The sequence below is a fragment of the Pelobates fuscus genome, chromosome 7, assembly GCF_036172605.1.
Source record: "Pelobates fuscus isolate aPelFus1 chromosome 7, aPelFus1.pri, whole genome shotgun sequence".
Classification (NCBI taxonomy): domain Eukaryota; kingdom Metazoa; phylum Chordata; class Amphibia; order Anura; family Pelobatidae; genus Pelobates; species Pelobates fuscus.
In genome coordinates, this window is record NC_086323.1 from 16,045,108 (window position 1) to 16,061,609 (window position 16,502).

Genomic DNA, 16,502 nt, shown 5'->3' on the forward strand with positions numbered 1-16,502 from the left:
CTGTGCCTGTCTCTCAGAAAGGGGCATATTGCCTAAACGGATTTTAACCCCTTGTCTGCTGAAACGGTCCGTTACACATAGTGTATACTGCACATACAAAATAAAGTATTGTATTATTCAATTGTTGCACTCACAGATTACAGAGCCATGCTAGGCTCTCAATAAAATGCCCAACAGTGCCTTTGGGGAAAATGGACACCATCTGTGAACAGCTCACAATGAAGAGTCTGCAATAAGATTGACACCAGCAGCACAGGAATCGAAAAAAAAAAATATTGGCAAAAGGAATTTTTCCAACTTTTCCAAAACTTTTTTTTGGTTTGAAACTTATAATTCTCCATCTATCTTGTTTATTGAATACTGAAAAGACCATTTGATCTGTACTTTGTGCTAGCTAATGTGCTTGCAAGTGTATAGGTGACAGAATCTCTATCTTATTTATTATTCTCATTTTAGGCCATTGTTATAGTGGTAAAAGCAATAAATATGTGTTTGGGTCTGTGAGTGGAAACTCTGAGGATGACACCCCGTGTACTATCGGTAAAGTGAATATTTCCAATCTCATCGTTATTATTATAATCTAGGCAAGAACCCAGCAGATGGTTATGGTGCTTGGAGTATCCCTTTACCATGAGCCACATGTTCCTCTTGTGTTCCCTTTCTATGTCCAATATGTTTTTTTTGTTTTTGTTTTTTTTGTTATGCTTTACTGAACATATTGTGTCTCCTTGTTTCTTTTTCTATTCGCAGATGTTAATGTCTGGAGATCGGGCTTCAGAGAGACTAAGGGGAACATGAAAGATATCCATATAGGGATCTCCTGGACGATGGGTCTGATTATCACAGGCCTTTGAAGTCCGAGTTCTGCCGTCTTAATGTTTCCCTTCCCTCAGAAATTCCAGCTTTACTTAAAGTGTAAGCATTGGTAGAATATCTGGGTATACCAGGACTAACGAGAGATAGTATCCAATAGAGTTTAGTGTTAACTAATAATCCTATCGCCAGTAAACGTCACTCACATACAAACAGGAGGCTTTAGTATCAAAATTCATTGTGAAATGTGAAGAAGTCATCTTTAGACTTGACCTTTAGAATCTAAACATTAACTGTGAGAATCTGCCAATTCGCCCTATGTATTTACCCAGTCACCTTCAGAATCTGCCCGTTCATCCTGAGAATCTGCCAATTCACTCTGAGAATCTGCCCATTATACCTGAGCATCAACCCATTCACTCTTAGAATCTACCCATTCACTCTGAGAATCTGCACATTCACTCTGAGAATCTGCCCGCCCGTTCACTCGGAGTATCTGCCCATTCTCCCTGAGAATCTACCCATTCACTCTTAGAATCTACCAATTCACTCTGAGAATCTTTCTATTCACCCTGAGAATTTTCATATTCATGCTGAGAATCTGCCCATTCACTCTGAGAATCTACCCATTCGCGCTAAGAATCTGCACATTCACCCTGAGAATCTACCCATTCACGCTAAGAATTTGCACATTCACCCTGAGAATCTACCCATTTACGCTAAGAATTTGCACATTCACCCTGAGAATCTACCCATTTACGCTAAGAATCTGCACATTTACCCTGAGAATCTGCTTATTCACTCTGAGAATCTGCCCATTCATGCTGAGAATGTGCACATGAACCCTGAGAATCTGCCCATTCACCCTCATAATCTGCCCATTCACCATGAAATCGGAGTACAAGTCCCAATGCTCTGGGCCAAATGCCAATAATACCCAGGTATATAATGAAGGCCACACAGAGCGTCCCACAGCCAGCGAGCCTCACGCTCTCCTGAGCTGCCATCAGTGAGCAGGTTGTGTTGGCCCCAGTAATTCTGCCTACAGTGCAGGGAGGGGACTGGGATTCAGTTTTGAATAGCAGGAGGGAGGATGGGGGATATCAGATCACATGTTAAAACCTAGCCCAGACAGAATGAGCTCTGAAAAGAATGAACTTGAAATGGGAGCCTCTTACCCACCCAGAGACCCACTGCAGCTCAGTGTCACCCCCCTCTCCTCCTCTCTCCCTCCCTCCCCTGCCTGAACTTATAAAGTGAGGGGGACAGAGGCTGAGGCAGACAGTTTTCCTGCCTGGGATCTGCAAGTAAGCCTCTGCCAGAGAGTAGACAAAAAAAGAATTACAAGGAACATCTTTAGATACTTGGCAGCTGTTAGAAAGTAGCAGAACTGAGTAGACGTTTCCTCTCTCGTGAAAGGGCCGGGATTTTATATAGATATTTATTTTGTTATTTCCAATGGCTACGGGTCAGAAGAATTCTACAAAGAAGACCCATGACTTAAAAACAAATTAGAATAGTTCATTAAGTTCATCACTGGACACTTTAGTAGAAGCAGAGATTTTGCCTTTTTGTTTAATTTTGTTTTGCCATGGGTTTTATCGGCCACTTATTCCCAGGATTACCCAGATTAGAGATGGGCTGTTCTGCCTACTTGCTGGTCGTGCTTTTCGTGGGTGAGTTCTGCCATTCTCTCGCTGCCCATGTGAGCACCTGCGAAGCCAATGGCAGCATCTACTACGTCGGAGAGTGGTACTTCCTGGACTCCGATCACTGCACTCAGTGCGAGTGTACTGCCGAGGGGCCCGCCTGTGCCAGGACAGAGTGTACATCCCTACCACCAGCCTGCATGCACGTCAGCCACTACCCCACCGACTGCTGCCCTCGGTGCGAAAAGATTGGCTGCGAATACAGAGGAGAGGTCTACGAGCTGGGTGAACAATTCCAGGTAAAATCTCCTTTTTCTGATCCACGAACATGTCTAGTCATTTAACCCCTTTAAGGACCAAACTTCTGGAATAAAAGGGAATCATGACATGTCACACATGTCATGTGTTATTAAGGGGTTAAAGAAAAAGTTTTTTTTAGAATTCGGGATTGGTGAGCGAGGAATTGAAAACTTTAAGTGCAGAAAGTTTTTTTTTTTTAAAATCACCATTTTGGCTATTATTCCAATTTGGTGATTTTAGCCTTACATTTGATACCCCCTGGTCAATTCTGCAGACATCCTAGGTTAGTAAATAAAGTTCATTAGGAGTTTTACAGAGCCCTCGTACATACACAAGTGATTAGAGGTAATTCCACACAAACTGAGGAATGAAATGCAAATGTTTAATGGAAATCTATCCCATAGATGTAACGTCACAGCAGACGAGTTTCACCCATTTTTAGGTCTCCTCTCTCTCTTTTCAGATAGTCGCACCGATAAGTCAGTGCAGGCCACAGACATGGCCAAACCTGCTTTAAATTCACAGCTACCTGTGTCTTTGGATCTTAAAATTGTGGAATATTGCCAGGGAAATCACAAATTGTGAGTGAAATAGCTGAAATTAATACATTCACTATTTTGGCTATTTTTACTTAAAAATGCAAACTATAAAGAATTTTATTTTAAGGGTTTCATTAACTAGAGCCCAATGTGTGAAAATGTAATTATCAGAGAAAATGTATTTGTTAGCGTTTGTATCTAGTCCTCTTTCCATCAGTGAAAGATCTCAGAGTGACTTCTTAAATTCCCATAGAAATGTATTGAAATTGCGATGTCACTAAACTATATACGCACATAAATAGGAAACATCCAGATGCAGTACTGAGCGAGTTTACGAAATCATTCATTAAAGTGAAAAATCATCAGTTTTATAATTCAACCCACAATATTTCTTATCAGAATAACTCGCAAGAACAGTGGTCGCGTTATTGTAACCGGCTTAACCCCTTAAGGATTAAACTTCTGGAATAAAAGGGAATCATGACATGTGACACATGTCGTGTCCTTAAGGGGTTAAAGCCTGTACTCTACATTGTTATGTGGCTACCAAGATCCTCAGTAAGCACGGTACTGTGAAAACTTTATCTCTAGTGAAAACTACCAGAATGGGGAATAGAATTCTCCTTTATCCAACTTCATTAAAATATTATCTCTCGATAAATCGAATGGAATAAAAATAGCTCACTTTCTAATACGAATGTTTCACGCTGTGATATACATTTTGTCACAATGAGTGAGTTGGGGGTTTCCAGGGACGGGGCGTTACTGAAACATTTTAGGAGACTTACTAATAACAATTTATAGAACTAAAATGGAATTTAGAACATGCACAATGTATCTCATTTACACAGACTGATTTCTAAGCACATTTATTGTAGATTAAAGACACATTACTGGGAGTATTATTGCTGTGGAGCTCTGTTATACACTCAGACACATTACTGGGAGTATTATTGCTGTGGAGCTCTGTTATACACTCAGAAAAATTACTGGGAGTATTATTGCTGTGGAGCTCTGATATACACTCAGACACATTACTGGGAGTATTATTACTGTGGAGCTCTGTTATACACTCAGACACATTACTGGGAGTATTATTACTGTGGGGCTCCGTTATACACTCAGACACATTACTGGGAGTATTATTGCTATGGAGCTCTGTTATACGCTCAGACACATTACTGGGAGTATTATTGCTGTGGGGCTCCGTTATACACTCAGACACATTACTGGGAGTATTATTGCTGTGGAGCTCTGTTATACACTCAGACACATTACTGGGAGTATTATTGCTATGGAGCTCTGTTATACGCTCAGACACATTACTGGGAGTATTATTGCTGTGGAGCTATGTTATACACTCAGACACATTACTGGGAGTATTATTGCTGTGGGGCTCCGTTATACACTCAGACACATTACTGGGAGTATTATTGCTATGGAGCTCTGTTATACGCTCAGACACATTACTGGGAGTATTATTGCTGTGGAGCTATGTTATACACTCAGACACATTACTGGGAGTATTATTGCTGTGGAGCTCTGTTATACACTCAGACACATTACTGGGAGTATTATTGCTGTGGAGCTCTGTTATACACTCAGACACATTACTGGGAGTATTATTGCTGTGGAGCTCTGTTATACACTCAGACACATTACTGGGAGTATTATTGCTGTGGAGCTCTGTTATACACTCAGACACATTACTGGGAGTATTATTGCTGTGGAGCTCTGTTATACACTCAGACACATTACTGGGAGTATTATTGCTGTGGAGCTCTGTTATACACTCAGACACATTACTGGGAGTATTATTGCTGTGGAGCTATGTTATACACTCAGACACATTACTGGGAGTATTATTGCTGTGTAGCTCTGTTATACACTCAGACACATTACTGGGAGTATTATTGCTGTGGAGCTCTGTTATACACTCAGACACATTACTGGGAGTATTATTGCTGTGGAGCTCTGTTATACACTCAGACACATTACTGGGAGTATTATTACTGTGGAGCTCTGTTATACACTCAGACACATTACTGGGAGTATTATTGCCGTGGAGCTATGTTATACACTCAGACACATTACTGGGAGTATTATTGCTGTGGAGCTCTGTTATACACTCAGACAACTTACTGGGAGTATTATTGCTGTGGAGCTCTGTTATATACTCAGACACATTACTGGGAGTATTATTGCTGTGGAGCTCTGTTATACACTCAGACACATTACTGGGAGTATTATTGCTGTGGAGCTCTGTTATACACTCAGACACATTACTGGGGGTATTATTGCTGTGGGGCTCCGTTATACACTCAGACACATTACTGGGAGTATTATTGCTATGGAGCTCTGTTATACGCTCAGACACATTACTGGGAGTATTATTGCTGTGGAGCTCTGTTATACACTCAGACACATTACTGGGAGTATTATTGCTGTGGAGCTCTGTTATACACTCAGACACATTACTGGGAGTATTATTACTGTGGAGTTCTGTTATACACTCAGACATATTACTGGGAGTATTATTGTTGTGGAGCTCTGTTATACACACAGACACATTACCGGGAGTATTATTGCTGTGGAGCTCTGTTATACACTCAGACACATTACTGGGAGTATTATTGCTGTGGAGCTCTGTTATACACTCAGACACATTACTGGGAGTATTATTACTGTGGAGCTCTGTTATAAGCTCAGGCACATTACTTGGAGTATTATTGCTGTGGAGCTCTGTTATACACTCAGACACATTACTGGGAGTATTATTGGTGTGGAGCTCTGTTATACACTCAGACACATTACTGGGAGTATTATTGCTGTGGAGCTCTGTTATACACTCAGACAAATTACTGGGAGTATTATTGCTGTGGAGCTCTGTTATACACTCAGACACATTACTGGGAGTATAATTGCTGTGGAGCTCTGTTATAGAGTCAGACACATTACTTGGAGTGATATTGCTGTGGAGCTCTGTTATACACTCAGACACATTACTGGGAGTATTATTGCTGTGGGGCTCTGTTATACACTCAGACACATTACTGGGAGTAATGGAAAACATGGATAGAGGGATTTGGGCCCTAAATAGGGACTATTGGGAGGTATTCTGTAGTGAGTTATTTAATTTTTCTCCCCTGACGTTGAGTGTCCTAGTTAGTAAGTAGCAACATAAAGTATGCATATTTGAAATTTCAGCGCTTAGTAGATAATCCCCCTATTAATAAAGAGGGTCTTAAAATAAGAAACAGTGAAAAAAATATATGTAACACTGTAAACCATATAAAACTATGAATGAATATGGAATAAGATGACAAACAAACAAAAATAAAAATTATGAACTAAAGTGGAAAAATTCAACTGATAAAAAATCCAGAATCAAAAGTGGAAAAATACCACTGCAAAAAATCCAAAGTACGGTAAAAAGGAGGATGTAAGTCCTGCACCAAAATCCTAATGTATAATGGAAAGTAGGGGTCCAGATATGCGAAAATACCTTAGATAAAAGGGAAACAGAAACGGTATATAGTGTAAAACCGTAACACAATTTATTCAAGTATAAAATCCCCCCCTACATAAATACTCTTACACGAGAAAAAGAGATACTCATCGTGTAGCAGACTGCTTCTCTGCCCAGTAGTTAGTTCGAATGAAGCTGTAAATCCTCCAAGAAGACAGGAACTGCCCGGTGCACTCGGGAAAAAAATGTCTTTGTTGTTGGTCGGGGAAACAGCGGACTTGCGGCAAATGCGGCTCAAGTGGGTAGCCGATGGAACAGAGAATGCTGCAGATGAAGTCTCAGTAGACACCTGATCAACGCGTTTCGCCCCTACTACGGGGGCTTTTTCAAGATTTAAAGTAACATAAAGTAGTAGAGGATTTTGTTTTCTCCAGAGAGAATAGCACAAGATCGCTGGCAAAACATGAAGCCTCTACTGTGCACAAACCTTTTCTATTTTGTTTAATAGCCAAACTGATAGACTTGTTTAAAGGACAACTATAGTACCAGGAAAACAAACTCGTTTTCCTGGCACTATAGCGCCGTGAGGGTGCCCCCACCCTTAGGGTCCCATTCCCGCCGGGCTGAAGGGGGAAGACGGGGGTTAAACACTTACCTTTCTCTGAAACTGCTATGTTTACAGCAGGCAGGGTTAGCCCTAGATGGACCTGGCACCAAGGCCACTTCATTGAGCTGAAGTGGGCTGGGTGCCTATAGTGGTCCTTTAAACTCATGACAGTGAATTGGCGGGTTCCCTTTGAAGAGGCAGGCTAGTAACAATTTCTACAGGTTTATATAATTTCACCGTGAGTTTGAATGCTTTACACCAGGCAATTAATAACACTGGGACTGTCAAAGTACATTAGTTTTAGACGAGTTAATTCGACTGGACCTTTCATGGAAAAAAAATCAAGTATAAGTAATTTTATTTTGCTTCGCACAGTATAAAATCTGGGAATATGTTTACCTAGACCTCCGACAGGCGGCTATCTGCTTGTGATTAATAGAAACTTATATAATACGCATTATAATTCTGAATGGCCTCCTTCCTGCTTCAAAGCAGCCGCTGTGTTATTGAGTAAGATGCGCGTGATGAACTGCTGGCAAGACTCTTACCAAGGTATTAATGGTGCATATTTAACCAATTCATCATACAGATAGCACAGCACATTGTGGTGACATTGGTGTCAACCCGTCCCTATCTATTAAAACACAAATATCCGACCAGCTCGATTTTCCTTATAAATAGCAATCTTAATAATAGCATGTCTCTCCAGCTTAGGTTACAATTTGGAGCTCTTTTAAAGGGAGCTTATCACAACTCACCTCACCCTATGCTCACCGGCCACCATGTCCTCAGGCATGTACCTTTTTCTAACTCTTGTAATTACTGGGGATCTACTCAGCTTTCAATTAAGTTGTTATGGTACCCAGAGTGTTCCTAAAAAGAGATAACAAACTAAATAAACCAGCTAAATGGTGGTTTTCACACTATACGGACAGGAAAACATTTGTGTTCCTGACCCTATAGTGTTCCCTTAAAGTGGAAAATATAGAAATATAGAAAATTTAGAAATATATCACTGAAGATCTCCCAGCGGATCTAGGTAACTTTTAAAATGTTTGCAGAAGGCTTTACCCCTTACCGTGGGATGGTTCAAGGGGACTCATGGCACCATAACCACTACAGTGCTCTGTAGTGGTTATGGTGCTTGAAGTGCCCTTAAAGGTTAAAGGGGCACATTAAACACTAATATAGATAAGGAGTCCTTGAATGCAGTCCTTATAGTTTTTGTAAAAATTGTTGCTGCAAGTTCTGATTTACGTTGCCTTCACTAAGAACTCCCTAATTATTATTGCCATCCAAGGCTGAGAGATTTTGGTCGGATAAAGGGAAAAACTTTATTATTTATTTATGTATTTTTCTTATATATTATTACAGATAATTTTAGTGGAGGCAAATGGGAAGGATATTCCATGTTTCAGTCAAATGCTCAAGTGGTTTGCAAAAAACTTGAGGGATGACGTCCCCAAAACTCATTTTACAAAAACCATTACAATAAGCTTTATTAATACAACAGCCTGTAGTAGTTATGGTGCGCACAGTGAGGACATATTTGTTAGTTTATTCTTATATATCCCATAGTTTTTCACTCAGTGGTGATTTATCTCTTTGCTCATTTATAAAGAAAATATAAGGAAACAAAAAAGCATTCACAAAACATTGTCATAAAAATAAATACCGTATTCATCTGTTGTAGCAGGTATTATTAGATTCGACTTTGCAAAGTTATAAAAGCCTTTGGGATCAGTGGCAGCAGCCTGGTACGCACTACAACAAGGAGACTGTAGGAAGGGATTAACCCCTTAAGGATTAAACTTCTGGAATAAAAGGGAATCATGACATGTCACACATGCCATGTGTCCTTAAGGGGGTTAAAAGGCCAATCTCGTTTACACTAAACAGATCGACTTCTAGATTCTTGCACAGGACCACATAGTAATCTACCCTACAACAATTAAAAAAAAAGTTAATTTTTCACAATAACTATCCTTTAAAACTACCAGTTTTTATTATTTTGGAAATAATATAAAAGCCTCTCTGCTAAAATTATCCAGTTTTGGACAAAACATTGCCCAAGAGTAACACGGTTTATTTTAATTTGGAGCTAACTAAATAATCACTTAGCCCCATGAGTTCTTGACACTTGGAATAAATTATAAAGACGCAAAACGTGCGAATGGAGGTTTTTGTTCGAAGGTCTCAACATCGTTTTGCTCTTTGCCTGAATTTTTCAAAAGGAATTTAAGAATTGATTTTGTTTTCTTTAAATCTCATTGCTCCAGTCTAAAAGTATATAGAGAGGGGGAGAAGGGGGTGTCAATATTTTGTCTTTTCACAAAAGTAGTCAGATTAATTTAATAGAGCAGTGTTTCCCAAATAAAAATACGAGGATGGGTGGAGTTCAAAAGGTAGAGATCTTCATTATAGTAATGCTGTGACAATAGGACAAAAGTACACGAAACGTTAATTTTATTTTGCTCAATGATCCTATAGTTATACAAAGAATGGACCTCATTCTAATGCAGTAACCATGGGAACGGACACCAATACACTGCTTTAAGTACAGTTTAACGCAATAACCATGGGAATGGACCCCGATACACTACTCTCAGTACAGTATAACGCAGTAACCATGGGAATGGGCCTCAATACACTGCTCACAGTACAGTATAACGCAGTAACCATGGGAATGGGCCTCAATACACTGCTCACAGTACAGTATATCGCAGTAACCATGGGAATGGACCCCGATACACTACTCTCAGTACAGTATATCGCAGTAACCATGGGAATGGGCCTCGATACACTGCTCTCAGTACAGTATAACGCAGTAACCATGGGAAAGGGCCTTGATACACTGCTCTCAGTACAGTATATTGCAGTAACCATGGGAATGGACCTCAATATACTGCTGTCAGTACAGTATAACAAAGTAGCCATGGAAGTAGATCTCAATACACTGCTCCCAGTACAGTATAATGCAGTAACCATGGGAGTGGAGCCCAATATACGTCTCTCAACACAGTATAACGCAGTAAGCATGGGAATGGACCTCGATACACTGCTCTCAGTACAGTATATTTCAGTAACCATGGGAATGGACCTCAATATACTGCTTTCAGTACAGTATAACAAAGTAGCCATGGGAGTGGACCTCAATATACTGCTTTCAGTACAGTATAACAAAGTAGCCATGGGAGTAGACCTCAATACACTGCTCCCAGTACAGTATAACGCAGTAACCATGGGAATGGAGCCCAATATACGGCTCTCAGTATAGTATAACGCAGTAAGCATGGGAATGGACCTTGATACACTGCTCTCAGTACAGAATATTGCGGTAACCATGAGAATGGACCTCAATATACTGCTCTCAGTACAGTATAACAAAGTAGCCGTGGGAGTAGACCTCAATACACTGCTCCCAGTACAGTATAATGCAGTAACCATGGGAATGGGCCTTGATACACTGTTCTCAGTACAGTATAACACAGTAACCATGGGAATGGACCCCAATACACTGTTCTCAGTACAGTATAACGCAGTAACCATGGGAATGGACCCCAATACACTGCTCTCAGTACAGTATAACGCAGTAACCATGGGACTGGCCCCCGATACACTGCTCTCAGTACAGTATAACACAATAACCATGGGAGTAGACCCCAATACACTGCTCTCAGTACAGCATAACGCAGTAACCATGGGAATGGACCCCAATACACTGCTCTCAGTACAGTATAACGCAGTAACCATGGGAGTAGACCCCAATACACTGCTCTCAGTACAGTATAACACATTAACCATGGAAATGGACCCCAATACACTGCTCTCAGTACAGTATAACACAGTAACCATGGGAATGGGCCTTGATACACTGCTCTCAGTACAGTATAACACAGTAACCATGGGAGTAGACCCCAATACACTGCTCTCAGTACAGTATAACGCAGTAACCATGGGAATGGGCCTTGATACACTGCTCTCAGTACAGTATAACACAGTAACCATGGGAGTAGACCCCAATACACTGCTCTCAGTACAGTATAATGCAGTAACCATGGGAATGGGCCTTGATACACTGTTCTCAGTACAGTATAACACAGTAACCATGGGAACGGACCCCAATACACTGCTCTCAGTACAGTATAAAGCAGTAACCATGGGAATGGGCCTTGATACACTGTTCTCAGTACAGTATAACGCAGTATTCATTGGACTGTAGTGGTTATGGTGCTCAGAATGCACTGGCTACATCCCTTGGTGGGTAGTAAAAACAGTCTATATTCATTTAACCCTTGGTGCTGGTTTTCTTCTAGGGAGCCTGTTTGATTCAGAACTTGACCTGTATGTTCCCCGGTGCTAATGTGCATCAAATTCCATTTTAATGAATTCTGTATTTGTAATGTAGTATATATTATTAATGTCCTTCCAGACAGGCATTGTCCTTTAAATTACTTCCAAGAACCCAAGCAGTGTGCTGTAAAACACATATAGAGAAACAGACATCATCTGTCCCAAAATAAATACTTCTCTGCACCCATGATTATCAGCCTTGCTAAATGGTGTGTAATATTATATATATAATATAACATTCCTGTATGACAAGCTTGAATAATTAAAGCAAGGTTTAACAATTCTCAGACCACGAGCCAAAACTCAGGTCTTTTAAATGTGTTCAGCAGATTGTTACATCATTTTTGTGTAGAGAGAATATTTATCTAAAATAATTATTGTAACAGTTCTTCCAGCATTTCAAATGGAAAAAGAGGGACGTTGCATTTTAAGGGTGTGGGTGTGTGAAAATTTCTCAGACATTTTAGGTGAAATAATAATAGTTTTAGTAAAGACACGGAGGCTCCTATTATGCCGTCTCATTTCTTTAATTTTCCTCAGTAGCGAAGAGAGATCGCCCGTCCATCTCCCTCTGGCAACTAGTGAGGGTAATCGGCGTGTTGGCTTCCTCCATTCAGGCAATATTCCCGGGCCCGTTACATTTCAGGCATTACAGAGACTGAAAGCATCTTACCTAAGATGTGGTCTCTCATACGAAATGCACATTTCGCTAGACGAAGAATCCAGGGAAGAAGTGACCTGGTGGTTGGCCCACATGGAAGCGGGGAACGGACGGGCAATCTTAGGATCCACTCCAGATCTAGTGATAGAATCAGACTGGAGCTTACATGGCTAGAGAGCGCGTTGCGGACCCATATCCACCAGAGGCATATGGTCCATGAACAAATCGTTTCTACATATAAATTGCCTGGAATTCTTGGCAGCTTTGTTTGCCATTCGCAGTCTCTCGCCCAAGAGCATCTCCTTTAAAGAGAAATGTAAGGTAAAAATGTAAGGTGTAAAAATGAGGAATCACAAAAAAAACTAAAAGGGTTTTAGTTTTTTTTGTGATTCCTCATTTTTACACCTTTTATCTACATTTCTTATCGGAATTGAATATGTTTTTATTTAAAATGATTATACCCTTTTACTATATTTATCATCAGTATTACTCTTTTTGATAGTAGGTGTCTAATTCTTTTATACTTGCATATTATTATGGATTAGACCTTTTGTCTGGATCTTTTCATGTATAGTATATTCTGCGCAGTTCCTTTTTCGATTTATGTTTTTTATACTTTCACCATCATGCATATTTGTCCAGTTTCTTCATTTTGTCTCTCATTGTGGTATTTATGGTGTTCCTTTTTCATTTATTAATTGTTAGCATTATTCTTTTTTCCTGATAGTTGGTGTCCTTTTCAAATTATTCTTACATATCATTACGGATTAGATAGTGAATCTTGATCTCTTTATGTATAGTATATTATGTGCAGCTCTTTTAAATATGTTTTTATTTTGCATATTTAGTAGACCTTCCCCTTTTTATCCATGTTTTTATGCTTTTTTTTGTGTCTTATATAGTATATATTTAGGTCCTGTAGGTATATCTAATTGATTGTAAACTTTTATTATTTATATGGAATGGATATTCCTCTTTACAGCCACGTTTTTTAGCCTCTTTCTAAGTGACTTGTACAATATTATGAGGCTCTGTAGGCATATCCAGTTGACTGCGGACTTTCAATTTACTTTGCACTATATTGCCCGATATTGAGACTTTGGAAATTTGGATGGCGGATCTGAGGAAGCCGAGTCATCAGCGAAACGCGTCATCGTGCCTTCACGTCATCACGTTGGCACGCTGGTCAGAAGCCCCGCCTCCCAGAAGAGCAGCGCACACAGTACCCGTTTTTTTGGAGTTCCGTAGTAGCTGGCAACGAACCCGTTCTCTTGGCCACACTTCAAAGAGGATTAGCTATACGCAATAAGAGGTCTTACCTGCCAGCCTGCGTGTTCTTTTATATGAAGCTGAGTAAAGTATTTTACTACACCACGGTCGTCACTCTGATTGTATTGAAGAGCCTTTACAGTTCGAGCAGACTTCTCTTGTGAGTTGGATATTCCCCCCTTCCCCCCTTTTTTGTTTACTCCGTTGTACTGTATTGCTCTATGTTTTTCTATTTTATTTTTTTTCATGTGATATTCCTGCAGTAGTTACTCGATGATGATAGGAGTATCTATATAGTGTTCTTATATAGACACAGTTCTTAAGCAACTATTTTTCACTGATTTTTGCACCTTATCGCGGTTGTTTCTATATTGCACTTTATTGTGTTTGATTGCATAGTGCACTTTCACTGATTTTTCTGTGATTCACTTTATATTCATTTATATGATATGAATGTATATATGCACTTTATCATTAAGTGATATCACTATTCACTTTGTAATATTTTTAAAGATCCAGCGCACTTTATTTATATGTTTTTTTTTATTCCTTTTAAGATTGGTCCAGGAACCGGTTTTATGCCTTTCCCCCGTTCAATCTGATTGCTCGGACTCTGGCATATCTATGGCATTGCAAAGGCACCATAGTCCTGATAACTCCATTCTGCATCTCATGGAGATGGTGGTGGATTACCATCTTTTATCTTTATGACAGTATTCTCCATGTAGGAATCAAAGACACAGCTGAATATCCCTTCTATGGGGGTTATGCATAAAGTCTCAGAATAATTTTTATTGTGTTTCTGGGAATCGTTTAATTTTCACCTGTACTGTAACATGTCTGCTCCAAAAAATCTCCCTCTGTGTCTACATGGTTTTTACTTTTTGTTTTGTTTTCGCCAATGCTTTGAGTTTCTGAATTGTCACTGATTAGTGCTGTTTACTGCCAATAAATGTTATAGTAACACTGCTTGCCTGCATGACCCCCGATAAGTGTCTGCAATCCATAGTTATTTTATAATAATCTGAAACAGACTGCTACAAAATATCATTAACCAAGCATTTCATTAAACTACACGCCCAAAGAAAGGTATTTATTTCATTCATCAGACAAACTAAAACTTAACACTAGTTTAAGTCTAAAAAATTAAAATAACTGAATTTAAAAATGAAGAATTAAAACCAAAATGAATCAGATATACAAATAATAAATAAAGGAAATGCAATTCTGCCGTATAAAAATCTGCCGCAAACCGACACAAAATTGGCATCAGAGAAGGTTGTTACTAAAGTAAGAATTCAAAGTAAATTTCAAATTTAATGTCAACATTTGAGTTTGGCTACTCAGGCCTCAAATTTAAAATTCACTTTGAACTCCCAATTATTCTCACATTAGTGAATAAGATGAAATGTAAACAGACAAAACATCTCAGCTTCAGGATACATTTCGACACACCACCTGCGCATGTAACCTGCGGCCAATAAGACCCATATATTCTTCAGTTTGTCTGCTTTGCCCTAAAATGTGAAACTCACTTCGAATTTGTGACCGTTTAGTATTGTGAGTAAATCCCCAGTTCTACGTGTGCTGGAAAGAATGACCCCGAGCAAGTTGTACAGTATGTAAATAGCTGCCATATGAGTCAATAAAGTACGAGGAATGATAAGTACAAACAGGTACAATGGGAGCTGCCAGTACAGGAAGAGACCTTGTGTTCAGGAATGCCCAATCCTTTCAACAAGTGGAGAGCAGCTGTTAGCACGGCCATTAAACCTGGAAATAATACACAATTCAGTACACGAAAAATAAAATAAAAAACTGATATCACAGATCGTAAACAAATAAAAAGGAAATGTTTTATGTAATTACCGGATCAATTTAATCTGTGCCTTTAATTGGACAGGTCTACACCAGCCACACCGAGGACTAACATTTACCGCACCCTATCCGGGTATCTTTAAGGGGATTGTGACAAATGATTTTTTGTAAATCCTGGGAGTAAAGCTGTTTAAGATTTTCAGGGTGTATGGCTCCTCAAGTAGCACCTTGTAAAAAAATGAATGTAGCTCCGCCCTCCTGGTGTTTCATCGCAACAGGAAGTACCAAGTCTTTAACCCCTTAAGGACAGAGCTTCAGAAGCTTGTCTTTCACTTAATGACAACAGCATTTTTTGCATTTTTTGCTATTTGCGTTCAACTGCAATTTGCATTTTACTAATTTATTGCACCGACACATATTATATACCGTTTTTTAAAGGACAGAAAGGGCTTTAATTTGATGTAACACATATATATATAAATGCTTATTTATTATAAAAAAAATACAGAAATATGCAAAAAAATGAATTTTTGTGTGTTTTTTTTACAGTTTTTGCAATAATAATGTGTACATAATTAGTGCAGGTTAAGGAAAGTAATTAAAAATAAATTCATTTAGTTGTTCTGAATTACAGAATATATAATGTGTCTGGGATTTTCAGTTTTTTTTGGTAGTTACAGGTCACAAAGCACAAGGAGTAAAATAAACTTTTTATGTGGAGCGATTTTAGGATTTGGTATGTTTGTCTTGTAAGCCTAATAGCCATAAAAGAAAACAAAATTGCCACACAAAAGTATATATTTATATAAAGTAGACACCACAGGCTATTTACCTAAGGTTGTTTTGACACTTTCTACGTAGCCATTTTACCGCCAACCTCTGCTAAATATTGGAGTAAAATTGTGTTTTTTGGGGGTTTTCGCACACAAACTTATAACAAAGAACTTCTCATGTGTATTTTGTAAAGTTGGTGTGTGCTATTCCTGTACAAAGTTTTATTATGTGTTCAGTTACTTCTGCTGAG

At 39.2% G+C, this 16,502-nt stretch overlaps 1 protein-coding gene across 2 annotated transcripts in view; it reads left to right on the forward strand.

Moving 5' to 3' along the window:
* The first annotated feature begins 2,083 nt into the window (after positions 1 to 2,083).
* The window catches only part of LOC134568970 (von Willebrand factor C domain-containing protein 2-like), a 46,447-nt gene continuing 32,028 nt past the window's right edge, over positions 2,084 to 16,502 (forward strand). For both annotated transcript variants that reach the window (XR_010084074.1, XM_063427726.1), the window contains exon 1: positions 2,084 to 2,761. Coding sequence is in view for 1 of the 2 variants with exons in the window: in XM_063427726.1 (XP_063283796.1) it covers positions 2,405 to 2,761 (357 nt within the window). In the remaining variant the exon portion in view is untranslated. The remainder of the gene's footprint in view (positions 2,762 to 16,502) is intronic.